The sequence below is a fragment of the Ovis canadensis genome, chromosome 1 (assembly GCF_042477335.2).
Source record: "Ovis canadensis isolate MfBH-ARS-UI-01 breed Bighorn chromosome 1, ARS-UI_OviCan_v2, whole genome shotgun sequence".
In the NCBI taxonomy this organism is placed as follows: domain Eukaryota; kingdom Metazoa; phylum Chordata; class Mammalia; order Artiodactyla; family Bovidae; genus Ovis; species Ovis canadensis.
The window spans coordinates 86,998,766-87,025,969 of NC_091245.1; the positions used below are offsets into that span (position 1 = coordinate 86,998,766).

Sequence of the window (27,204 nt, forward strand, 5' to 3'; positions counted from 1 at the left end):
AGATGTATAGAACAGTCTTTCGGACTCTGTGGGAGAGGGAGAGGGTGGGATGATTTGGGAGAATGGCATTGAAACACGTATAATATCACATAAGAAACGAATCGCCAGTCTAGGTTTGATGCAGGATACAAGATGCTTGGGGCTGGTGCACTGGGACGACCCAGAGGGATGGTATGGAGGGGTAGGTGGGAGGGGGGTTCAGGAGGGGGAACACGTGTACATCCATGATGGGTTCATGTTGATGTATGCCAAAACCAATACCATATTGTAAAGTAATTAGCCTCCAATTAAAATAAATAAATTTATATTTTTAAAAAAGACCTACCTATATTGTACCTATTATCTTATTAATACTTACATTTCTTGGAATGAGCTACAAACCTTACAGTGATAATGAAATCATACCTCAGGAAAAGCATATCATCAGAAAACAGGCCATTTATGACTCCACTTTCCTTCTCAAGGGCCAACATACTAATGTGAAGCTTCTTTGAATTCAAGAAGTCTAAGATTAGCTTAATGATTTCAACCTCTTTTACATTCACTGTTTCTTCAGCCGTCATGTCGATAGCCTAAATATTAAACAAAATAAAAACAAAAATTATTTCTACTGTTTTATTTCTAAGCATTATTAACTACATGGAAACTACACATAACAAGTTTCTTGGAAATAATTAGTACAGGTATTCAAAGTGAAATTAATGTAATATGTCAAAACCAAGTCATTCTTTGAGGTATGATATAGGTATAGCTACGATTTCTTTAAGTGTTTATCTTCAAGAGATATACATTGGAATTACAGATTATACTCTGATAATCTGAGATTTGCTTCAAAATAATACAAAAGGCACATGGTAGGAAGTAAATAAAAAATAATCATGACTATTAAAGTAAGGTAATAGGTAAATGGAGGTTGATAATATTTGCTATGGTCTGAACATTAGTGTCTTCCCAAAATTCATATGTTAAGTGATGGTATTAGGAGGAAAGGCCTTTGGGAGGTGATTAGGTAATGAGGACAAAGCCCTCATGATTAGGATTAGTGCCCTTGTAAAAGACACCCCAGTTTCCTGGTGGTCCAGCGGTTAAGACTCCACACGTCTACTGCAACGGGCAACCAGTAGTTCCTAGTTGGGGAACTAAAATCCATGTGCGCTGCCTCTCGGCATGGCCAAATAAAAATGAAAAATTAAATTAAAAAATAATAATTAAAAAGTAAAAGAGACCCCAGAAAGCTAGCTTAGCCCTCTCTTAGGAGAATACAATGTGACTCAGCAGTCTGCAACTAGAAGAGGGCTCTCACAGAACCTGCTAGCACCCTTATCTCTGATTCCCAGCATCTAGAATTGTGAGCACTAAATTTCTTCTATATATAGATCACCGAGTCTATCGTATCCTGTTACAGCACCTCAGATGAACTAAGATAATATTATTCTGTCTACTCATACATATGTATAAAATTTGCAATAAACAACATTTTTAAAGTCACAAATATCCAAACCATGTTTAGTTATGTCCTATATGTTCATTCAGTAAGTATTGGCTATCTTTTCTTTGTGATATACACTGTCCTGTACTCACTCTGTCCTTAAGAAGTTTACACAATGTAGCAGCAACACATACAATGTTGTACTCTATACTTTGGAAACAAATAAAACAAGGCTGATTGAAACGTGCAACTTTAAGTAATATTGGTACTATCAACATAAACATCAATGATATTTCAGTTCTTTCAAATCCCTTCTCTTACCTGTTAAGTCTGCAGTGATACAACTGAGCTCACAAGTTAATCATGAAGAATTAGAACTAAGAGGCATTCTGAAGAGCATTAGGTCAACATTCTCATTTTAAAGATGAGACCACACAACTTAAATGCCCCAAGTTGTTGCAGTTTTCAGGCTCAGAGCAATACAAAAGAATATAGCAAGCTAAAGAGACTGGTTGCAAACAAACATGATCAGATAAAACAGCATCTCTCCCACAGGACCAATTATCCTTAATCAAATTCACAGAAATATAAATATATACATGTATGCATACAGGTTTTTTTCAATTTGTTTACTATTTTGACAATTTATTTCTTCATAATGAGAATTAATTACAATCATGTGGCAGACTAGAATGCTCATCAGATGAGCGTACTTTTTCTCTTAGGTGGAGTAAACAAAGGACAGAGCATGGGAAAGTAATTATGACTCAAATATATAATGACATCAGACTAAGCTAATCTCATACATCCATCTCCACAATAAGAACAAGCCTACCTCAGGAAACAGACAAATCACAAATTCTCCCCCAAGAGGCCAGTCACCCAATTTCTCATGCTTTGGGTTTCCCTTTGCTGTCTTCTGAGCTGACTACCCTTCTGTTCATAGACTTTGTACAATAAAATTAATGATACTTCCATTCAATAAATTCTGACCATATTTCACAAATGTCTCTCTGAGATTACTCCTAGAGCCCACTGATTTTAGCATTCCCCAAATCTTCAGATAGTTCTTACTAGAAAAGAACTGTTGTTGTTTAGTCACTAAGTCATGCCCACCTCTTTGCAACCCCGTGGAGCCTATCAGGCTCCTCTGTCCATAGGATTTCCCAGGCAAGTATACTGGAGTGAGTTGCCACTTCCTCCTCCAAGGGATCTTCCTGACCCAGGGATCAAACCCACGTCCCCTGCTTTGGCAGGAGAATTCTTTACCAATGAGCCACTGCTAATTTAACTCCCAGAAAAATAACTGTAAAGCTGCCTCAAAAGTTCTTAGAGGACACTTCATTTAAATCACCATATACCAATTATACAACCTAATACAGAATTGAGACCATAACTTTCTAACATTCAATACATACTATGATATTAAATAGTTTATAGGCCTCATATTATTCAACATTCAGTTTAATACTAAGTAACTCTGGAGTTACTATACTATGAATCTATGGCAATAGTCTCACTTAAATTTAAATCATAACCACAAGTTTCACGCTGCCATCATTTCTGATCAATCAATAAAGCCTAAAAGAAGTAGTATATTCTAACAATACATATTTTACAACGATTTTATACTTAGATTTTGAATAGATGCAAAAAATATATCTTAACTAACCGGAATTATTCATGGTTTTAAAAAATTAATTTAAATGGTAAGTTTGTAGAATTCCCAGTAGAAAAGTGTACTTTAATTATCCAACCCAGAATTTTAGCTCTTATAAACTTTACTGTTGCTAGCTACAACGTAAAACATAGGTACATAATGACTATATTTTAGAATTATTCTTTTTGAATATACCCTGTTACTGCAGCATTTGTAGAAGCTCCCAAAATCCTAGCTGTATATAGTTTTAAAGATAACATATAAAAGCATAATTTTCAACATTTTTTAATCTTCTTAAACTATTAATCACTACAAAGTTAAGATTTTCCTCTAATTCAGAGAAGTAGAATTCAGTAATAAACGCCTCTTCCTCTTCCCTTGGGGGACTATAAATCAGTAAGATTCTGCTAGCTTAGAAACCACTAAAATTATTTTTAATGAGACAGAAAGTACATAAATGTTCATAATTATTACTTGGATTAATTTAAGATGAAAAAAAATCAATGAAGAAATCTCTCTTAAAAAGTACAGACTAGCAGAGCAGCAAAGAAGACACTGACAGAGATCAGACTTGTAGACACAGTAGGGGATGGACAGGCTGGGCAAACCGAGAGAACAGCATGGAGGCAGATACATTACTGCATGTAAAACAGAAAGCAAGTGGGAATTTGCTGTTTAATACAGGGAGCTCAACCTAGAGGGATGGGATAAGGTGGGAGATGGGAGTGGGGGGCTCTGGAGGAAGGGGCCTATGTATACCTGTGGCTGATTCATGTTGATATATGGCAAAAGCCAACACCATATTGTAGAGCAATTATCCTACAAGGAAAAAAAAAAGTACAGAGTAGATGATTTTGTTTGCAACTCTTCTAAAAGCCATTCAATGGCTATCATCAAAAAAATCCACAAACAACAAATACTGGAGAGGGTGTAGAGAGAACCGAACCCTCCTACACTGTTGGTGGAAATGTAAACTGGTATAGCCACTATCAGTTCAGTCGCTCAGTCATGTCTGACTCTCTGAGACCCCATGGACTGCAGCACACCAAGCTTCCCTGTCCATCACCAACTCCCCAAGCTTACACAAATTCGTGTCCATCGAGTCGGTGATGCCATTATGGAGAACAGTATTGACGGCCCTTAAAAAACTAAAAATAGAGCTATCATGACTCTACAATCCTACTCCTGAGCATATATCCGGAGAAAAACATGATCCAAAAGGATGCACCCCAATGTTCATTGCAGCACTGCTTATAATAGCCAAGACATGAAAGCAACCTAAGTGTCCATCAACAGAGAAATGGACAAAGAAGATGTACATACATACAATGAAATAATACTCAGCTGTTAAAAAGAATGAAATAAGGCCATTTGCAGCAACAAAGATGGACCTAGAGAGTGTTATACTGAGTGAAGTAAGTCAGACAGAATAAGAGAAATATTGCATGACATCCCTTATACCTGGACTCTAAAAAGAAATGATACAAATGAACTTACTTACAAGACAGAAAGAGACTCACAGACTTAGAAAACAAGCTTATGGTCACCAGGGGAAAGGGATACTTAGGAGGTTGCAGAAGGTCATGTACACACTGCTATATTAAAAATGGATAACCAACAAGGACCTATAGTATATAGTACATGGAACTTGACTCAATGTTATGTGTCAGCCTGGATGGGAGGGAGGTCTGGGGGAGAATGGATACATGTATATGTATGGCTGAGTCCCTTAACTGTTCACCTGAAACTACACTGTTAATTAGTCATACTCTAATACAAAAGAAAAAGTTTGAAAAAAAATATACATTTAAAATAAGTACTTGAAATACATGTTTAATCTACTTATTAGAAATAAATAATAAATAAATAAAACCCATTCAAGGGAATTCCCTGGTGGTCCAATGGTTAGGCATCCCTGCTTTCACTACCGATGATCCAGGTCTGATCCCTGGTCAAGGAATTAAGATCCCATGGCAAGGCCAAAAAGAAATCATTCTAAAGGATAAAGCTCCAGCCCTTCAATTTATTCAGCCAAATCAGCCTTGACAACATCTTAGGTAGATATGCCAGCCCATGTATATGCGTGCTCACCAAGCAGAATTTATAATATATAGGGCCAACATAAAGTGTATTCCACCAAAAACAGAAAAAAAATTGGGGTAGGGAGGATCAGATTGTCTTAGTATTTTCATACTAACAGATTTGCTATTAAAAAATAAATCACAAAACATGAACTCTATGAATTTTCCTCTAAGAAATAAATGTTTACTTATATTTAATAATGAAGGAAAAAAAGTTTTTTAAAAAAGTAAATATATCTGGAAATGAGCTAGACAGAGGTCAGCATTTTAGTACTAATATACAAGTAACATCTACAGAAACTAAATTCCAGATGGGGTCTCTATATGGACTCCTGCTGAAAACTAAGTGAATCAAGATTAAAAGAATGTATTAGAGGGAAAAAAATAAAATCATTTTTACAAACCTAAGATTAAAGGTAAAATGTTAGCAATAGATAAGAAAAAAAAAGAATGATAATAGAAATATATTGACTTCTATGTATATTTCTATACATAGATATGAAAAAAGTTTCATGAAAAATTATCAGCTTTCTAACCAAACACAAATAGGTATTTAAATGTCCCTTTGCAATGAGGTACTTTCACTAACTTATAATACAAATTACGAAGGAAGAAAATACAGAAGGCTACGAATGATTCAAAAGCATAAGATTAAGGGAATTAGGCCACATCCATTAAATATTTTATAGTCAAGAAAAAAATGTGTTTAAGAAAGCCTCCATTAATCCCTATCTCCATCCTAAACAATAAACACTGCTTTCTTTTAACTTTCCAAGAATTACAGAGTGCCTAATGCTGAACAACAGTGCTTCACCATTCCAGTTTACAGGCAAAATGCAGATGAGGAAATGAAATATTATAAAGATTTTTTATAAAATATCAAACTGCAACATAAGACTACTGTAACTTCTCCTTTAAAAAAAAAAAAAAGAAAAAGAGGGAGGAAAAAACTTCCTAGCTCTTAAAATATAAGAGCATTCCAAAAACTTACACTGCTGCCAGATTACTAACTGCAAATATCTGGTCCTTCAGGAATATCAATGTGACACTGCAAGCCACTTAATTTCTACTGGCCTCAATTTCTTCACACATAAAATAAGAGGGTTATTTAGTTTGCCTAATTTCTATGATTTTCCTTTAAGTTTTATATTTGTTTTAACTCACATTTCAATAACAGGAAGTATATTTTCTTAGCAGGAAATATCAAGTCTGGAATAATCAGAAGTCTCTGATTCTAAGGTCAGTTTAACAAGAGAAAAGAAAAATTTGTTTCAGATCATTTAAGTAAACAAAAGAAAAGCCCTTCTAACTGCAAGGCCCTGTCACGTCTGCTAATCAGCAAGCACGGATGCAGCATGTGTCCCTTCTCACTGCTGACAGCTGTTCTCTATTCATCAATTATTTTAATTTACCTTCTGGAACTGTGAATGATTTTTAGCCTGAAGAACAAATTACATTTAAAGCAGGTGCAGCTTTATATAGCTATAAAAAGAAAAGAATTAATTAACATAAAAATATGTTGTATATATGCATAAGATATCTCTGGCAATAGACACAAGAAACTGATAAAATTGGTTGTCTCCAAGAGGGAAAAGCGGATAATAAACAACAGAAATGGAATGGATAATAAAGAAGAAAAATGGTACCGCTATACACCCTTTTGTACCTTTTTAATTTTGGACCATGTGCAATTACTACCTATTCCAAAAATTTTTAATGTTTTATATGAAATTTATATATTATATTTATAATTTAAATATTACATGTGAAACATATATTCCCTGGTAACTCAGCTGGTAAAGAATCTGCCTGCACTGCAGGAGGGCCTGGTTCAATTCCTAGGTCAGGAAGATCCCCTGAAGCAGCAATAGGCTACCCACTCCAGTATTCTTGCCTAGAGAAAGCCCAGGGACATAAGAGCCTGGTAGACTACAGTCCATGGACTCGCAACGGATCAGACACAGCTGAGCGACTAAAACAACACACACGTGAAACACAATGACTTTCCAACTGCAAATAACTGGAAATAATTAGACATGTTAGGAATATAATATATTCATTATTTATATAACAAAGCAATAACATTTCAGAATGATTTGTATTTTTTTCATAAACTGAGACCCTCTTCTCAGATTCTATTCAAATATTATTTCAATCTTTCTTTATGAGATAAAAGTATTTGTATTATTTTCATATTCAAACCCACAAATATTTTTAAAATACGTTTAATTACTAAAGTACTAAAACAATGTACAAGATAGGTAGACCCATGCTGTGTAACTCAGTCGCATAAAATCCAGAAAAGGTAAATTAAAAAACTGCCAAATTTGGCACTAAAAATGTAAAACGTAAACCTTCCATTTAACAGAAGTTGCCATGAACAAGGTAACAGATAAAGGACAAGGACCAAATACAAAACAAATGGTTAAAAGATTACCATCCAGAACATAAAAATAGCATCCTCAAATCAGTATCTCCCCCAAAATTCCAGCTGAACAACAATTCACAGCACTAAAAATAACCCAAAAAATTGATGAAAAGATGTTCAGCTTCACTGGTAATATTAAAGTAAGATACCAACAATGGCAAAATTTAAAAGACTTCATAGTATCTAGAGTTGGCAAGAGTGTGAGTAAATGCCCCTTTACACACACTCTGTTAAGAATACTGGGGACTTCCCTGGGGATTCAGTGGTTAGGATTCCATGTTTCCACCACAGTGGGCACAGGTTCAAACCCCAGTTGGGGAAATAAGACTCTATATGCCACACAGTATGACCAAAAATCTTTAAAAATACATAATGAAAGAAAGAATATAATTGGGACAGACTTTTGAAGAGAGAATTTGACAGTATGAAATTTTCATCTATGAAAATTTTAAATGCATATACTCTGACTCACCAATTCCAATTCTATTTCTAGGAACCTATTCTGCAAAAATATACAAATATGTACAAAGATACATATACAATATGTGAACTGTGAACTTCCCGATGTTCAAGCTGGTTTTAGAAAAGGCACAGGAACCAGAGATTAAATTGCCAACATCTGCTGGATCATCGAAAAACCAAGAGAGTTCCAAAAAAATATTTATTTCTGCTTGACTATGCCAAAGCCTTTGACTGTGTGGTTCACAATAAACTGTGGAAAATTCTTACAGAGATGGGAATACCAGACCACCTGACCTGCCTCTTGAGAAACCTATATGCAGGTCAGGAAGCAACAGTTAGAACTGGACATGGAACAACAGACTGGTTCCAAATAGGAAAAGGAGTACGTCAAGGCTGTATATTGTCACCCTGCTTATTTAACTTACATGCAGAGTACATCATGAGAAACTCTGGGCTGGAAGAAGCACAAGCTGGAATCAAGATTGCTAGGAGAAATATCAATAACCTCAGATATGCAGATGATACCACCCTTATGGCAGAAAGTGAAGAAGAACTAAAGAGCCTCTTGATGAAAATGAAAGAGGAGAGTGAAAAAGTTGGCTTAAAGCTCAACATTCAGAAAACTAAGATCATGGCATCTGGTCCCATCACTTCATGGCAAATAGATGGGGAAACAGTGTCAGACTTTATTTTTCTGGGCTCCAAAATCACTGCAGATGGTGACTGCAGCCGTGAAATTAAAAGACACTTACTCCTTGGAAGGAAAGTTATGATCAACCTAGAGAGCATATTAAAAAGCAGAGACATTACTTTGTCAACTAAGGTCCATCTAGTCAAGGCTGTGGTTTTTCCAGTGGTCATGTATCAATGTGAGAGTTGGACTATAAAGAAAGCTGAGTGCCGAAGAACTGATGCTTTTGAACTGAGGTGCTGGAGAAGACTCTTGAGAGTCCCTTGGACTGCAAGGAGATCCAACCAGTCCATCCTAAAGGAGATCAGTCCTGGGTGTTCATGGGAAGGACTGATGCTGAAGCTGAAACTCCAATACTTTGGCCACCTGATGCCAAGAACTGACTCATTTGAAAAGACCCTGATGCCGGGAAAGATTGAGGGTAGGAGGAGAAGGGGACGACGGAGGATAAGATGGTTGGATGGCATCACCAACACAATGGACATGGGTTTGGGTGGACTTTGGGAGCCGGTAATGGGCAGGCAGGCCTGGCGTGCTGGGGTTCATAGGGTCTCAGAGTCGGACATGACTGACTGACTGAACTGAACATATACAAAGATGTTCTTTAAGATTTGCTTGTAATAGAGAAAAATTAGAAATGAACCAAGCTCTCATCAATAGGAGAATTGCTAATTTTTGGGAAATTCATATTACAGAATACTAATGCAGTGATGTATGTCTACTGTACCTTAACAGTAAAAAGACACATTACAGAAAAACACAGCTATCAACAAATACTTGATGAATTGATGAATATAAATAGGCCTATTCATCTCTTTTAAAAGGGAGAGCATAGTATCTCTGTATTTAAATAAATGACAAAGGGAGGCTGGAGGGATACATATCAAACTGTTCAGAGTGGTTACCTATGAAAAGAAGAATGAGATTGGATGGAGGGCAGGGAACTAGGAAAGGAAAGGACTGAAGGGAGATTTTTTTATTCTTCATCATTCAACATCATCTGAATGGTTTATAACAAATATATACTCATGTATTATTTAATTATACATACATTTCTTATACAAATAAAAGTTTTAATTTAACAGAAAAAAACTATGAAAATGAAAAAAAATCACAGAATTAGATCTCAAAAGTTCTATATCAAGGTACCAGGTACTGAAGAATCCCAACCACATGGACTATAGCCTGCCAAGTTCCTCTGTCCGAGGAATTCTCTAGGCCAGAATACTGGAGTGGGTAGCCATTCCCTTCTCCAGGGGATCTTCCCAACCCAGGGATCGAACCCAAGTCCCCCACATTGCAGGCAGATTCTTTACCATCTGAGCCACAAGGCAAGTCCAAAGACAGGATTAACTGCTATATTTACAATGCAAAAACTCTAGGGCACAAAAACTATTGTAGGATCTTATATTGCTTAATTGATCTTTATAACAATCATAAGACTGACAATGTTATCTCCATTTTACAGATGAAGACACAAAGCTTTGTATGCTCAAAAACTTAGCCCAGCATTTATATTAAGGGTGAACATCTCACTAGCAGTTGAGTACTTCTTTCAGAAACATGTCAGGACGTAAATTCCGATATCAACATCGATGTCAATGCCATCCATGAAATTTCTTAAAAGTAACTGAAGGAAACTATTTAACTGTGTAGCAAAACACAAAGGGGTAAAAAGGAGGCAAATATATATACTTAGATTAATTTTCAGATCAATTTTTCATTACTTCCTTAAAACATCTGCGTGGCCTTATCTTGACAGGCAAGAAATTGCGTTCTCCTCGCCAATCCCGAACCTAAGCTTTATAACAATGAAAATTAGAATTTTTGACTGTGAAAGACAAATACAGAGCCAGAGAGGACAGGCAAAGACAGACACAGAAACAGAAACGGAGAAAAGGAAGAAAAGACTGTAGACAAAAACTCTAGGACAAGACTGGAACCATAAGTTGACTAAAGTTCTTTCTATTGTATCACATTGATTTCCAAGAAAAGGGCAACAATACAAAAACAAGGAACAACATAAAATGGATACACAGTCATCTAAATATGCCAAAATGAGAAACCTTCATCGAACTCGAATAATATAAAAAATTATTCCAACAGAGGTCCATAGTTCTATCATTTTTCATAGTTTTTCTATTAAACAATGCTAATAGGGTGGGTAAATAAGCTAGAAGTCTACATTAACAACAATCTAATCAAAGTTTTAAATATACCCTTTTAGCTAGAGAGACAAAATTATTAGCTCAACTGTGTAAGATACTAAAATGAATTTAAAGACTACAGTTTTTATTTTAAAAGATCTCTCCACGTCTGGTAAAATATAATTTCTAACCTTTACTTAATAAACTCCAGTTTATTTTTAAATTATGTTATCCAAATGAACACTGCCATCAAAAAACAAGCAGTATTGAAAATGACAGGAGGGAAGGAAACCTCCAACGTGAAACAAAAATTTAGATTGAAAGAGCTCTAGCTGTTTGCATCTGTGAGTGCTCAGTTGCTTCTCTGTGACCCTACGGACTAAAGCCCGCCAGGCTCCTCTGTCCATGGGATTCTCCAAGCAAAAATACTGGAGCAGGTTGCTACGCCCTCCTCCAGCGGAGCTTCCCATCCTAGGGATCAAACCCACATCTCCTGTGTCTGCTGCACTGCAGGCGTATTCTTTACCACTGAGCCAGCAGGGGAGTCCCTTAGCTGTTTAACTTTTGACTTTAAAACAAACCAGATTTGAAAGTACCTTTGAAAAGCCATATCGAATATGGGGAAGTCTAAATGATTTTTTTTAATTTTACGTCTTTTTGATCTATTTATTACTCAAAAAAGCTTCATTTTTTAATTTAGCTTTCTGATTCTGGCTTGTGTTTTCAATACTTTCACAACAATTTTTTACTCCTCAATAAGGAAAGTGCATTTAATCCTGTCACAAACACATGTAGCACATATGGAACCACTACATGTTGGTCTATACTTTTTAGACAACTTCATAAGCCTGCAATGCTCTGGGAGACCTGGGTTCGATCCCTGGGTTGGGAAGATCCCCTGGAGAAGGGAACGGCAACCCACTCCAGTATTCTGGCCTGGAGAATTCCACGGACTGCACAGTTTCACTTTGACTTTCATAAGAACTTTAGGTCTCACAGCATGAATTCCTTGGAATTTGGCCTGGGCACACTCCACATGCAGATCCTGATGCTTTCCCAACCTTCTTGGGATAAAGGTAAATAACTCTATTACCAGGGGTTCAGGACAGCCTGGTTTTCTTACAGGCTGTACTGCAGGATAAAAGACAATGGTATATCAAATACTGTATTATTCTGAATGCTTTTAGATACCATCCCAGAAGAGGAAGAAGAAACTAGATAAATTTCAATAGCTGCTGCTCAAATTGAAACTGCTTTGCTGCTGAACATAACTTAGTTTTTGGAGCACGACCAAAAGCAAAATTATGGTGCTAATTTAAAGCATAAGAATTTTAGATCTAAAAAGGAACTATGTGAAAAATTTGTTTTATTCTTAAATAATATACTTTTTTAGGGACCTCACTGGCAGTCCAGTGGTTAAGATTCTATGCTCCCAACGCAGGGGACATGGGGTCCCTCCTTAGTCGGGGAGCTCCTGCATGCCACACGGGTGTGGCAAATATTAATAACACACTGTTTTAGATCACTTGTTCACAACATGGTTCACTGGGTTTGTTTAAGGTCTACTGGATCTCTGCTGAGTTCTCCAGTCTCAGACTTAATACTTTTCCAATCATAAAGTTCACAAATTGTGTCACGGATTTCAAGAGAAACATGGAGGGTTAAGTTTGGTCAGATCAAAGCAAGTAACTTCTTTAGAACTATTCAAAATGTGAATCTTACTGACTAATGAGAAACAATGCCACCACTTGACTATAGAATTATTATTGGACATTAGGCAGAGCTAAGCATAAGAAACTCAAGGTCTCCTCACTCGGAGTCAAAAGTTTTAGGTATTAATCTTGCAGAGAATTTTTAAAGTTTTAAATAGTTTATTCCTTAAATTTTCACAGCAGCTTATGGTAAAAATTCAAATGTTTATTAAGTAAAATTTCAACCTATAAAAACACATGTAAAAAAGATAGGCAGGAAAAAAAAGATAGGCAGAATGTTTTTAAGAGTAATGTTTATAATAAAATTAATTTAAAATTCTAATCACAAATTAATGCTTACCAATTAAGATCAAAGTGAATATTCATATAAATTTATGCAGTATTCTTTATTTATTTGCTTATTTGTATGTTTTACGTTATTTGTGGTAAAAGAGATACTTTATCTAAAGAACACAATTTTACTTTTCATTATATAATGAAATATAACTATCTCTAGTATAGTTTTCTGTCACACCTGAAGACAAGGTCATCTTTGTGAAATAGATTAAAATTATCCTTTATGTTTTGTTTTTTTTTACTCCCACACTTGTTTTCAATGAGAAAAGTAGAACTTAAGATATTTGAGTATGCTTCAAAAACTGAACATACAAAAAAGTTTGTCAGTAGGTATACAACTGTATCTATTATACAGCAGAATATTTAGAAACATAAGAAAATGTACTGAGTCACAAAAACTTGAAAACATACTAAAAAAACCACAACTATATAAGTATTAACTATTGAAAGTACAATAGTATGTATACTATATAACTACCCACTTAATTGAGTTTTCCATCCTTAGCTTTTCTACTTCCTTAGCATTTATAAACTTATCATAGAATTAAGTTGGGGGGTACCTTTGTCCACTCTCTTTTTTAGTACAGAATATCTGAACACATCTCTGACAGATGGCCTGCCAGTGTCTACATAAACACCTCTAATGACAGAAAATTTCTATACCCCACCCAAGGTGCGTGTCTCAGTCTCTAAGACAGTCACCAGTGAGACTATTGTTTTTACACCCTTTCGTAGTCCCTGGCCCTTGAGTGTGGACTGGATTTAGTAACTCACTTGTACCCAAGTGCAGACTGGAAGTGTTGGGGTGTCACTTCCAAGATTTATAAAAAGATGGTAACTTCCATTCCAAGAGCAGGTGTGTGCCCTCTCTCAAACTGCTCTCTCTGGAGGAAGTCAGCTGCCACGTCATGAGGAAACCTTGTAGAAAGATCCAAGTAACAAAGAACTGAAGAAAGTCTTCAGTCAGCAGTCTGTGAAGAGTGGAAGCCCTCAGTCCAACAAGGAACAGAGGTCCGAGTCACTGAGCCTGGAAGGAGACCATTATCCAGTCTAGCTTTCAGGTGAGACCATAGCTCTAGAGAAGCTTAACTGCAGCCTCAAGAGAGACCTAAGCTCAGAGGCTCCCAGCTGGGATGGCCCAGATTCCTGACCTCCAGAAACAGTACAGTGAATATTTGTTGTTTTAAGCCTCTTAGTTTGGGGGTAATTTGTTACACAGCAATACATAATGCAGAATTCCTGCAATTTTTCACAAGTATAAAAAGGCATTTTATTTTGTTTTCCAATATTGCATTGAAATCTGCTTTCATCTAGGTATGTCTTTAGGGTCAGCACAATAAAAATTTGTTATGTTGAAAATTTACACATTTGAGTCTGACAATCATCGTGTCTATTTCTCTACTTCCTTCAACCAATCTTTATATAACTTCCAGATTCCCTACAATACTAGTCATTCTCCTCTGAACAACTGTTAACCTCACTTTAAAACACCTGAAATAGAACACAATACTCCCTCCAGTTGTGGTCTGGTCAACAACTGTACACAATGAAATTAACAATTCCCATAATGTGGGTACTATACAATGAGCACAACTAGACACCTAAAGTTGCTTTACATCATCTATTTGTGAGATACTGTTTTTTTGGTACTTCCCAGACTTTCATTTCAAAAGCTTTTCCTAAAGTTAAAAAGAAAACCAACCCAATTCTATTTCCAAGCTCTTAAAATAATATTTTTTAAAAAGCAAAATTTGGAAAAATGTTCAAACAATATATATATATCAAGGGGTTAATATCCAAAATATGCAAAGAACTCATAAAACATCAAAAAATGAACAACCCAATTAAAAAATGGGCAAAAGATTTAGACATTTTTTTCCAAAGACATACAGACTGCAATGAAAAGATGCTCAACTAATCATCAGGGAAATACTAATAATCAAAACCAGTGACATCCTCACACACGTCAGAATGGCTGTTATTGCAAAAGACAACAAATAACAACTGTTGGCAAGGATACGGAAAACACAGAACCCTTGTGAACTGCAGGTGGGAATGTAAACTGGTACAGACACTGTGGAAAACAGTAAACAGATTCCTCAAAAAATTAAAAAATAGAACTACCATAGGACCCAGCAATTCCACTCCTGGATATTTATCTGAAAAAAAATGAAGACACTAGTTAGAAAATACATAAGAACCCCTATGTTCATTGCTGCATTATTTACAAAAATAAGATACAAACTCAACCTAAGTAAACACTAATAGATGAATGGAGAAAGATGTGGTATACACACACATATGCACAACAGAATACTACTCAGCCAAAAAAATGAATGAAAGGTTTCCCTGGTGGTCCAATGGTTAAGAATCCACCTGTCAATACAGGGGTCACGGGTTCTATCCCTGGTCAGGGAAGATTCCACATGCCGTGGAACAACTAAGCCCACAAGCCACAACTACTGAGCCAAAGCACCACAACTACTGAGGACCCTGCACTAAAGCCTGTGTTCTGCAACAAAAGAAGCCACTGCAAGGAGAAGCCCATGCACCACATGAAGACTAGCTCCCACTTGCCACAACGAGAGAAAGCCCTCGGGCAGCAACAAACACCCAGCACAGCCAAATATAAAATAAATAAATCTTTAAAAAAAAAAAAGACGAATGAAATCTTGCCATGTATTATGCTAAGTGAAATAAGTTAGAGAAAACTAAATACTGAATGATTTCACTTATATGTGAAACCTAAAAAAACAGAACAGAAACAGTTATACATACAGAGAACAAACAGGTGGTTGCCAGAGAGGAAAGGTGTAAGGGGAGGAAGAGACAGGTGAGGAAAATTAAGAACAAATTTTCAGTTTCAAAATAAATGAGTCATGGATATGAAATGTACAGTGTGGGGACCAAGACAATAACTATTAACATGTGATGTCTCTATAGAGTGACATATTGTGACTAGACTTATCATGGTGATCATTTTGAAATGTATAGAAATATCAAATTGCTATGTTATATAACAGGAACTTACATAGTCTTCAAAAATTATACTTCAAACTCTTAGAAAAAGAGACCAGATTTGTGGTTATCAGGGGTAAGGAGAAGGAGAAAGGAGAACTGGATGAAGGCCATCAAAAGGTAAAAACTTCCAGTTAAAAGATAACAAATACTAGGAATGTAATGTACTACATGATAAAAATAATTAACACTGGTGTATATTAAACAGGGGGCTTCCCTGATGGCTCAAATGGTAATGAATCTGCCTCCAATGCAGGAGACCTGGGTTTAATCCCTGGGAAATCCCATGGACAGAGGAGGCTGGCGGGCTACATAGTCCATGCATTCACAAAGAGTCGGACACAACTTAAAAACTAAACAACAACAATATTATACAGGAAAGTTGTTGAGAGTAAATCCTAAGAGTTCTCATCACAAGGGAAAATATTTTTTCCTATTTTTAAAATTTTGTATCTATATGAAATGATGGATGTTCACTAAACTTATGATAATTATTTCATAATGTATGCAAGTCAAATTATTATGTACACCTTAAATTTATCCAGTGCTGTTTGTCAATGATATCTCAATAAAACTGGAAGCGAAGAAAGGAAAAATATTAAATCAAAATGGACATTAAGGCACCAATTTTAGCTCAGTTCTATAAAGCTTTCTCAAAGATTTTTATATAAGTTCCATTTTCTTTTTCAATAGGTTTCACAAAACTTGGCACTTAGTCATAGAATTTCATTCATTTCTCCAATGAGTTATTTGAATTCATTATTTGAATCAAATGCATCAACTATAAATAGTATAAAAATTTTATGCCATTTTTCATGTAGTACTTTTTCTCTAAAATAGTGCTGACTTGTAAATGAGATCAACTTCCTAACAGAGTGACGTGAATGTGACTGGTGCAATGTAAATTTCTCCCCCTTTAGAACTCATAAAGTAAGGACATTGTCCTCAGACAACATGTCAAAAGGGTTGCTAATAACATGCTGTGGAAGAGCTGTGTGTTACATGTGTTAGTCACTCGGTCATGTCTGACTCTTTGTGACCCCATGGTCTGTAGCCTGCCAGGCTCCTCTGTCCATGGAATTTTTCAGGCAAGAACACTGGAGTGGGTTGCCATTCCCTTCTCCAGGGGATCTTCTGGAAATTTTTCTGGAACAGCTTCTGTGCTGTGAATAAAACAAAAATTTGACCTGGAAAAAGTTTACCTTGTTTTTAAAAAAAAAAAAAAAAGCTAGGTGTAATTTTAAAACATTGGGAATCCTGATTAGATCAACTATGTTAAAGATGACACATGGAGAGACTCCTACTTGTAGAAACACGTTTGAAGTACTCATTTAAAAATACTTGTGTACACCTGCTAGCATCATGCTGCATCCCTGAGTTACAATGACTGAGTTACTACAGTGAACAAGAAGATAAAACACAAAAGAAGGGCTTATAAAGGAGGGCATGGTGTTTTGTAACGGTATCTTTTTACTCAAACAAAAACAAATTCAAAACAAAAAGAAAAATCAGTTGAAATATGTAAGTTTTGGCTATTCAACGCAATGGTCTCAAAATTAAATGGAAAAAGTATTCTTAGACAAGGGTCAGCAACGGATTTATAACCTGAAGACGTGGATTAAAGTCTTCTGTACAAAAACATTATACATAAAATACAAAGTAAAGAGTAACATAAAAAATGACAAAATTTTATGGAAGTTCAGAGGAATAATGAGGTATCTTGCTAAGACTGTGTCTGAAGGAGTGTTAATACCCTAACATGCAGAGATGGGAAGGGAAAAACATGCTAACATTTACTGTGCAGCCACTATGTCAGGTCCTGTGCTAAACACTCCCATACATCGTCTATATTAATTCTCACAACTTTCTAACTTCATTTTACCTAAGATTACACTAATACTCTGAGATGTTAGTTACTTGTCTCAGCTTACACTGCAAAAAGTGCAGAAGCAAGAATGGGACAACTGGGTCTAAAATCCTGTGACCTTTCCATTATAACCTTCAGGCCTGTACAGGGGTGAAAACAAGAGAGGATAGTTAGGATTCAAGTAATTTGGAGCCTAATGTCAAAGCTTCAGAAAGTGAACTCAACTTATTTCCTGTCCTATCAAGTAATCTCTTATTCATTAGCTGAGTAAAGTGAGTGAAGTCGCTCAGTCATGTCCGACTCTTTGCGACCCCATGGACTGTAGCCTACCAGGCTCCTCTGTCCATGGGATTTCCCAGGCAATAGTACTGGAGTGGACTGCCATTTCCTTCTCCAGGCCATCTTTCCGACCCAGGGATCGGACTCAGGTCTCCCACATTGTAGACAGACGCTTAACCGTCTGAGCTACCAGGACTACGGAAATCCTTCTAAAACTTTTCTCTAAAATGACAAAAGAAACTGAACCCATCCCCACAGAGCCTATAGACATATAATTTCTTTGAATTTTACCTTAGAAATTAGTGTCAATATTACATTCTCCATATATCTTCTGTTTAATATTTTTAAAAAAATTTTTATCCAAGTCATCAAGGGAAATTGATGACAATTCCATAAATGTGTGTCATATTCTGTGGCCACAAATTTACTTCTTGGCACATTTCAGCTTATCTTGAATACTCCTATTTGAAAACCAGAGGTCAGAGGGGATAAAGTACGCTATTTCTTGATCAAGAATCAATGATGAACACTAAGAATTATTTAATACCAAATGAAACTCAAGTAAGAATTATTGGCCATAGCCTTATTTTCTGAACTATGAAAACGTCCTACTGAAACCAGGAAAGCAATCCTGACCCACATACAGAAAGAACACACCCTTTCGCCATGTCACCACAGTAATAAAGAACCTCTGCCAAGGAGTAAAGATGTATTTTAATAGTCTCTTATAAGCCCTTTAAGGCCATTGTAAGAAATAAGGTCTTGGACCTAATAAATAGATCATTCAGGAATTTTTAATTATCCTGTCAACCCTCCATCCTATTAAAAGGTAATCAACAGATGTTTTAAATTTTGTTTCCAAAGTGCTTTCAAATACTTTATTTTGTTCAGCTTCACAGCTCATTCCCAGACTAAAACAAAAGCAGGTATTATCATTTGGAAATTAGACTAGTCCGGTAAGCAGCTCTTGAAGATTACAATCAGTAGCAAAGGGAAACTTAAATCCAGGCAATCTGATTTTCAGCTTACTAAGCTACTAAGGAAAACTGCATCTTTTCACACTTATTTTGAAGTGTTTCTCAAACTGCAGCATATGTCAAGCATATCAAACGCTATTTAGTAAGTAATTGATAATGGGGCTTCACAAACAGAAAAACTGAACACATTATGTAACTAGGAATGGATAGCACCCTGCTCTCTTATGATATAATCCTAGTACTGGCTTCAAAATGAAAAAAAGACAATTAGGAAGTGGGAAAGTGGGTGGAAAATAGATTAAAATTCCTTCACAAAAAACTGCTTATTTATAATGGCATCAAATTCAAGCGTGTGTGTGTGTGTGTGTGTGTGTGTGTTTTCCCCTAACAATACACTATTATGGCTTAATTGGCTGGTCACTATAATAATTTTTCCTTCCTATGTAGAAGCAATCATTCCACTAAAACCGAAGGTAAAATTGTTCATTACCTTTTCCTTCTAAATGAGACCCAGGAATATGCTATATAAAGGAAAATAGGCTCTTAGGCGTTTCTCCATTCTATTACAGTAAAATTTCAAAGCAACACATGCCAACCCTGGAGACAAAAAAATCTACTTGGATTTACTGTGGGAAAAAAATAATTTACAGCATATTCAAGCCTTACATGTTAATCTCTGTACCATTAACTTCTTGAAGAACTCTAAGTCACCAACAAGGGGAGGGAAATAAGTGTTAGGATCACAACCTATGAATCTGGGTGGAACAAAGACTTCTCCTCTCATTATGCAGAGAGAACCAAGTTGCCAAAAATGCTCTCCTTAGATACCATGCGTGATTACTAACTGCACGTCTGGGTACAGAAAGGCGGAAAAAAATCAAATGCTGGTCAAATGCCTCCCCTGTTTTCCCCTGCCCCTTTTCGGCCAAGGCCTCGCTCCAGAGCTGGAGCCCCAATCTTTTCTCCCCAACATAAGTAAGCGGCTTAACCCCATGAGTTCTACAAGCTCCCGTTCTCCTCTCCCACGCAGGCGCCCCCGGGGCTCCGGTCCAACCCCAGCTCCAAATCTAGTCGCGGCCCCTCTCCCCGACTCCACCCAGCCCCCCAAAGGCCTGCAGCCACTGACCACTGACGTCAGGAAGGCCCAACCCGGCCCTCCCGGGGCTGCCCCAGCCCCGCAGCGCCCTCCCCTCCTCCGGGCCAAGGCATGCCCAGAAAGGGACGAGAGCGCGCCCCTCGGCTGTCGCTCGGGCTTGGCAGAGGGGCGAGGAAGAAAGAATCAGCGTTGTCAGCTGCCCTCCCGCTCCACAGCAGCAGCGAGGTGGGCACCCGCCGTGCTCAAAGACGGACAGTGCCAGGGCGAGGGGCGTCGCTCGGTCGGCAAAGCCGGACTGGCAGCGAGGCAAAGGTGTGGTTCAGGAGCGGCGGCTTCCAGTCGCGGCCTGGCCCCCAGCCGGCGGCGCCGGGGCCTCACCCACGACCCCAGTCCCCACCCAGTTAGCACCCCAGCCTACCCAAGACCCTTCTCCCGTGCCAGGGTCGCCGCCCTGTCAGGTGGTGACCGGCGGCGACGGGTGACCATGACAACCCGAGGCGCAGCCCGACCCCGCCTCCGCCTCCAGGAGTCGCTCACCTGAGGGCTCCGGGTCGAGCCCGGAGAAACCACGGAGGAGAAAGCGGCTGGGAGGCCAGAGGACGGGGCCCCGAAAAGGCGGGTTCTGGGCTGGAGAGGGAGCGCGAGGGCGGCGGTCTGGGCTCGCGTCGGTCCTGCCTCCTGCCCCCGGCGCGTCAGTCCATCAGCCCGTCAGTCCGTCCTTCCTCGCGTCTGCCCCTCCCGAAGCCGGCTACCGCTCGGCTCAGCCTCTCACACACTGCGGTTGTCAAGCGGCGCCGGAGCCAAGCACCAGCCCCGAGCCGCAGCCAATCGGCGCGCTTCCCCGAGGCGCCGCAGGACCCCGCCGAGCGGGGCGGCCAGGCAGGTGCCTGCGCCGAAGGGAGAGTAGGCTGGGCCGGCCCCACCCCGGGGCGCGGTGGGGACAGGCCTGGTGGACCGGCTCCCTGCTAGCGCTCAAAGGAGCAGCTGGCTTCGGAGGAAGACACGGCGCGGCGACTGCGTGAGAGACCGGCAGCTGGGACGCAGACCCTTTGGCAGCCGGTGACCCCGCGTCCCGAAGAGGGCGGAGGGGGTTGTCGCCTCCGGATGAGTCGTCTGCGTATTAGACGTGACTCAAGACTCCTCCCTGATGGGCTATTAATAAAGGATAACGAAGTAAACCTCGCCACCTTCTCTTCGCTCTTCACTCTGACGTCCCACTTACTTCCTGAAAATTCCAGCAGTCTAATTACCCCCTTCTTGATGCTTAAAGCATTTTTGTTATTTAACACAACACATTCACTGTTTTCCATTACCCATTTTGGTAGTAAGCCTCACTACCTCACTATTTTCCACCCTATCAGTACAGCAGCATTCCACAAATATATCTGATGCTTAACCAAGATGAATTAAGCATTCAGGGGTATAATCACGTAGAACTCAGGAAAGAATACCGAGCACAAACTCGTAAGAACTTAGTCCTCAGAAAGGCTAAAAAAGTAAGCTGGGTCTCCCAAAGTGAGGAAAATGTGAGAAAAGGGACTGGTAATAACATCAAAAACATTTCTGGAAAGGAAGAATTTGAGCCAGTTCAAGATAAAAGGAGTGATAGCTTGAGGAAGAGTTGCTAGGAAAAATATTTACAAATTGATAGAAAACAATTTAAGCACAGACGCTTAACTGCAAACTTCAATTGCCTAGCCTTGATTAACTCTTGGAAGAAAGTCTTCATTAAGAATCCTCTCAATGATAAGTGACAGAAAAATAAATGTAAACACAAGTTAGTGTTACCCTAACTTGTTAGGATCTTGATGGCATCAGGGACTCAACGGACATGAGTTTGAGCAAACTGGGAGATGGTGAAGGACATGGAAGCCTGGTGTGCTGCACTCCCTGGGGTCCTAAAGGGTTCGACTTAGCAACTAAACAACAAAGGGTCTTGATGTTAAATACAATAGCAACAACAACTTTGCAGAATGTATAAAATGAAAAAATGGTTAAATATATCTTGGAAATAGTCTGTTGACTATTTTACCAGTATAGTTTACCTGGCAACCAGCTTCTCCACCGTAACTCTCAAAGAACAGCACTTGCTAGAAGAGCATCATTTAAATCTTCATCTAAATCTCAGAAGAATTACAAATGAAGAACACTCTAAAACATCTTACCACCTATTAGCAGCTGAGTGGTATTTTTAAAAGGCGGGGGGGGGGGGGGGGGGGGGGGGGCGGGGGGGGGCAGGGGGGGCGGGGGAATAACCTGAACTTCTGGCACTAGATAGGTTTGGTATTCATCAAGTAAAAACCAAAATGTCCTGTTTTTGTTCTCATTTAAGCCTCACCATCTCCCTTAAAGTGCCTGTTAATTACTACCATTTTAGAGATTAAGGGAAATAACTCACCCAAGGTCATCTAACAACTGATAGGTAGCAGAGCCAAGATTCTAACTATTCTGAATCTTAAAACCTTCTTTATCTACTTTTACTCCACCATGTAATAACTAGGAATTTTAGCTTGAAGAAAATGGACTTTACTTTGACAAGGTAGAGGGAATAACAGGTCATTAATGTTTATATCCCCCATGCCCTAGGACATAGTGTTATTTGCATCTAAGTTTCTAGTTAAGAGTAGTCAAAATTATTGAAAGCAGTATACAACCATTGTATTTTCAGAAAAGGGGGGTAGGGAGAGGAAAAGAACCAGGCACTGAAATACAAGACATCTGGCACATTTTATTACTTCTACACTGATAAATGCATTGACTATACATTTGTTTCCTAATGTAACATCAAGTTTTATACTACAACCCTAATAGAGGTTAGCCTAAGATACCACATTTCCTTCTACACTCAGCCACCCTGATTAAGATTAGATCTTCTTGTCTTTCACTCTAGTTGCTGAAAAGCAGAGAATTACTCAGAAAAGGACAAGGGTTTCTTAGATGGAAAGGTACTGCCTCAATCATCCACCAAATATTTACAGTACCTCCTCTGGATCAGCAACTAGGCTAAGCATCATTTGAAAATGCAGGTTCTAACTTGACAGAATGATTCAAGATGTCTTGTGACTCAAATAACACTATAGGCTAAGGTGGACTCCTTTTAATCTGATTCTCAAATCTCATTTCCAAAAGGGGGGGAATAAAGGTTTTTAGTTTTTCCTCAAAAGTAGGAAGGAAGCTGAGTACAAACCTAAGAAATCTTGCCTTCGGCTAGACAGGGAATGATCAGTGGGTGTAAGGGAATTTGTTTTAAAAGTTCCACTCTCATTAGAATGCACACTCATGCAGACACACGTCAGAGCTGTGTGCTTTAGAGCCAGCAGTGGCTCTAGGAGAACAGAGTAACACCATGGCTGCTTCTTCCAACAGGTCAAAGATTATGAAGGAAGAATACCGTATCTACCAGAGTTCCTCTCCACACTCCCAAATAAAAGCTTAAATTGTATGTGGATGGCTGAACCTTGTAAAAAACCTAATTGCTACAACATAAAAAAATAAAGGCAAATTAAAAAATAAATAAATTTTAAAAAACAACAAAAAAGAAAGAGGCAGAGAAAGGAAAAAACAAAAGAATACATGAAGCAAGGATGTAAAGTAAATAAGTAAATATCTGAAAGTTATATTGGAAACAAAAATAAATTTAAAAACTTATTTTGGAAAGAAAATAATTTAAATTAATAGTTCAACATTTTTTAAAACCTAGAAACTGTATGTAAGGAAATGTTAATAATATGTTGGTAACGGAGAAGTTGCTCAGTTGTGTCTGACTTTTTGTGACCCCATGGATTGTAGCTTACCAGTTTCCTCCATCCATGGGATCTTCCGGACAACAGTACTGGAGTCGGTTGCCATTTCCTTCTCCAGGGGAACTTCCCAACCCAGGGATCAAACCCGGGTCTCCAGCATTGCAGGCAGACACTTTACCCATGAAGCAGGGCAAAGACTAATAAGAATTTTGCCAAGAAAATGCACTGGTCATAGAAAACACCCTCTTCCAACAACACAAGAGAAGACTCTACACATGGACATCACCAGATGGTCAACACCAAAATCAGATTGATTATATTCTTTGCAGCCAAAGATGGAAAAGCTCTATACAGTCAACAAAAACAAGACCAGGAGCTGACTGTGGCTCAGATCATGAACTCCTTATTGCCAAATTCAGACTTAAATTGAGGAAAGTAGGGAAAACCACTAGACCATTCAGGTATGACCTAAATCAAATCCCTTATGATTATATAGTGGAAGTGACAAATAGATTTAAGGGACTAGATCTGATAGAGTGCCTTATGAACTATGGAATGAGGTTCGTGACATTGTACAGGAGACTGGGATCAAGACCATCCCCATGGAAAAGAAATGCAAAAAAGCAAAATGGCTGTCTGGGGAGGCCTTACAAATAGCTGTGAAAAGAAGAGAGGTGAAAAGCAAAGGAGAAAAGGAAAGATATAAGCATCTGAATGCAGAGTTCCAAAGAATAGCAAGGAGAGATAAGAAAGCCTTCCTCAGCGATCAATGCAAAGAAATAGAGGAAAACAACAGAATGGAAAAGACTAGATATCTCTTCAAGAAAATTAGAGATACCAAGGGAACACTTCATGCAAAGATGGGCTCGATAAAGGACAGAAATGGTATGGACCTAATAGAAGCAGAAGATATTAAGAAGAGGTGACAAGAATACACAGAAGAACTGTACAAAAAAGATCTTCACAACCCAGATAATCACGAAGGTGTGATCACTCACCTAGAGCCAGACATCCTGGAATGTGAAGTCAAGTGGGCCTTAGAAAGCATCACTACGAATAAAGCTAGTGGAAGTGATGGAATTCCAGTTAAGCTGTTTCAAATCCTGAAAGATGATGCTGTGAAAGTGCTGCACTCAATATGCCAGCAAATTTGGAAAACTCAGCAGTGGCCATAGGAATGGAAAAGGTCAGTTTTCATTCCAATCCCTAAGAAAGGCAATGCCAAAGAATGCTCCAACTACCGCACAATTGCACTCATCTCACATGCTAGTAAAGTAATGCTCAAAATTCTCCAAGCCAGGCTTCAGCAATACGTGAATCGTCAACTCCCTGATGTTCAAGCTGGTTTTAGAAAAGGCACAGGAACCAGAGATCAAATTGCCAACATCCGCTGGATCATCGAAAAAGCAAGAGAGTTCCAGAAAAATATCTATTTCTGCTTTCTTGATTATGCCAAAGCCTTTGACTGTGTGGATCACAACAAACTGGAAAATTCTGAAAGAGATGGGAATACCAGACCACCTGATCTGCCTCTTGAGAAACCTGTATGCAGGTCAGGAAGCAACAGTTAGAACTGGACATGGAACAACAGGCTGGTTCCAAATAGGAAAAGGAGTATGTCAAGGCTGTACATTGTCACCCTGTTTATTTAACTTATATGCAGAATACATCATGAGAAATGCTTGACTGGAAGAAACACAAGCTGGAATCAAGACTGCGGGGAGAAATATCAATAACCTCAGACATGCAGATGACACCACCCTTATGGCAGAAAGTGAAGAGCAACTAAAAAGCCTCTTGATAAAAGTGAAAGAGGAGAGTGAAAAAGCTGGCTTAAAGCTCAACATTCAAAAAACGAAGATCATGGCATCTGGTCCCATCACTTCATGGCAAATAGATGGGGAAACAGTGGAAACAGTGTCAGACTTTATTTTTTGGGGCTCCAAAATCACCAGATGGTGATTGCAGCCATGAAATTAAAAGACACTTGCTCCTTGGAAGGAAAGTTATGACCAACCTAGATAGCTATTCAAAAGCAGAGACATTACTTTGCCAACAAAGGTCTGTCTAGTCAAGGCTATGGTTTTTCAAGTGGTCATGTAGGGATGTGAGAGTTGGACTGTGAAGAAAGCTGAGTGCCGAAGAACTGATGTTTTTGAACTGTGGTGTTGGAAAAGACTCCTGAGAGCCCCTTGGACTGCAAGGAGATCCAACTAGTCCATTCTAAGGGAGATCAGCCCTGGGTGTTCTTTGGAAGGAGTGATGCTGAAGCTAAAACTCCAGTACTTTGGCCACCTCATGCAAAGAGTTGACTCATTGGAAAAGACCCTGTTGCTGGGAGGGATTTGGGGCAGGAGGAGAAGGGGACGACAGAGGATGAGAGGCTGGCTGGATGGCATCATGGACTCGATGGACGTGAGTCTGAGTGAACTCTGGGAGCTGGTGATGGACAGGTAGGCCTGGTGTGCTGCAATTCATGGGGTCGCAAAGAGTCGGACACTACTGAGCAACTGAACTGAACTGAACTGAATAAGCTTGAGACCATGTTTAGAAGAACTTGCTATAAAAACTGAAGAAAAGCATATTCACCAAAATCTATGTAGGTATCTTATTATAAGTTCATGTGTCCCCCAAATACTTACAAAAACCCAAGTTCAGAAAAATTAAGTATAGTAGTAATATTTCTTTAGAGTTTGGTCCATATCTAATCAGGCTCTTTTCTAATAAATTTTTATTTATCTAAAATGGCCACACAAAGGTAAATGACAAAATGAATTCTCTTTTAGCTATTGTTCTTATTTTAAATAATACACCCAACAATTTTCTAACAGTTTACCAGGCTTTCTGTGTTGAGTATAATAAAGCATGTGCAAAGACTCAGTTCTACAAATAACATGTAAATCTGGATTATATACAAAAGTTCAAATTGAAACTCTGATCAATCTACTGATAACATAAAAAGTATGCTCCTGACTTTATTTCTATAACTTTAGAATCCCATTTATCCAGATACCATAATGCAAAATGGTATCTGTGCTATGCCTCAAGTATAATAGGTACCTAATTAATAACTTGTCTGATACATCAAAATGTTTTCTTTGATCCAACCCATAACCTAAGTCTGTCTAGCTCATGTAGCCATCAGCAGGACCCAGGAAAAACAGAAGCCTCAGCAACACACTTAAACATTTTGCTCACTGGTCATCCACCCTCAGTCTCTATTTGTGGTAAGAAGGGAAGCATAGAGATCCTAAGAAAATCAGGCCTAGAGAATTGGG

General features: G+C 38.4%; 1 protein-coding gene across 2 annotated transcripts in view; it reads right to left on the reverse strand.

Annotated features, from left to right (window-relative positions):
• The window catches only part of WDR47 (WD repeat domain 47), a 63,438-nt gene extending 42,170 nt beyond the window's left edge, over positions 1-21,268 (reverse strand). The window contains exons 1-2 of one of the 2 annotated variants that reach the window (XM_069599436.1): positions 20,721-21,268; positions 406-572 (exon numbers count right to left, since the gene is read on the reverse strand). In XM_069599436.1, coding sequence (XP_069455537.1) covers positions 406-563 — 158 coding nt within the window. In that variant the 5' untranslated portion in view covers positions 564-572; positions 20,721-21,268. Of the gene's footprint in view, positions 1-405; positions 573-3,848; positions 3,904-20,720 lie in introns of those variants that run through there. The other variant, XM_069599432.1, reaches the window with a different exon arrangement.
• Positions 21,269-27,204: the final 5,936 nt, after the last annotated feature.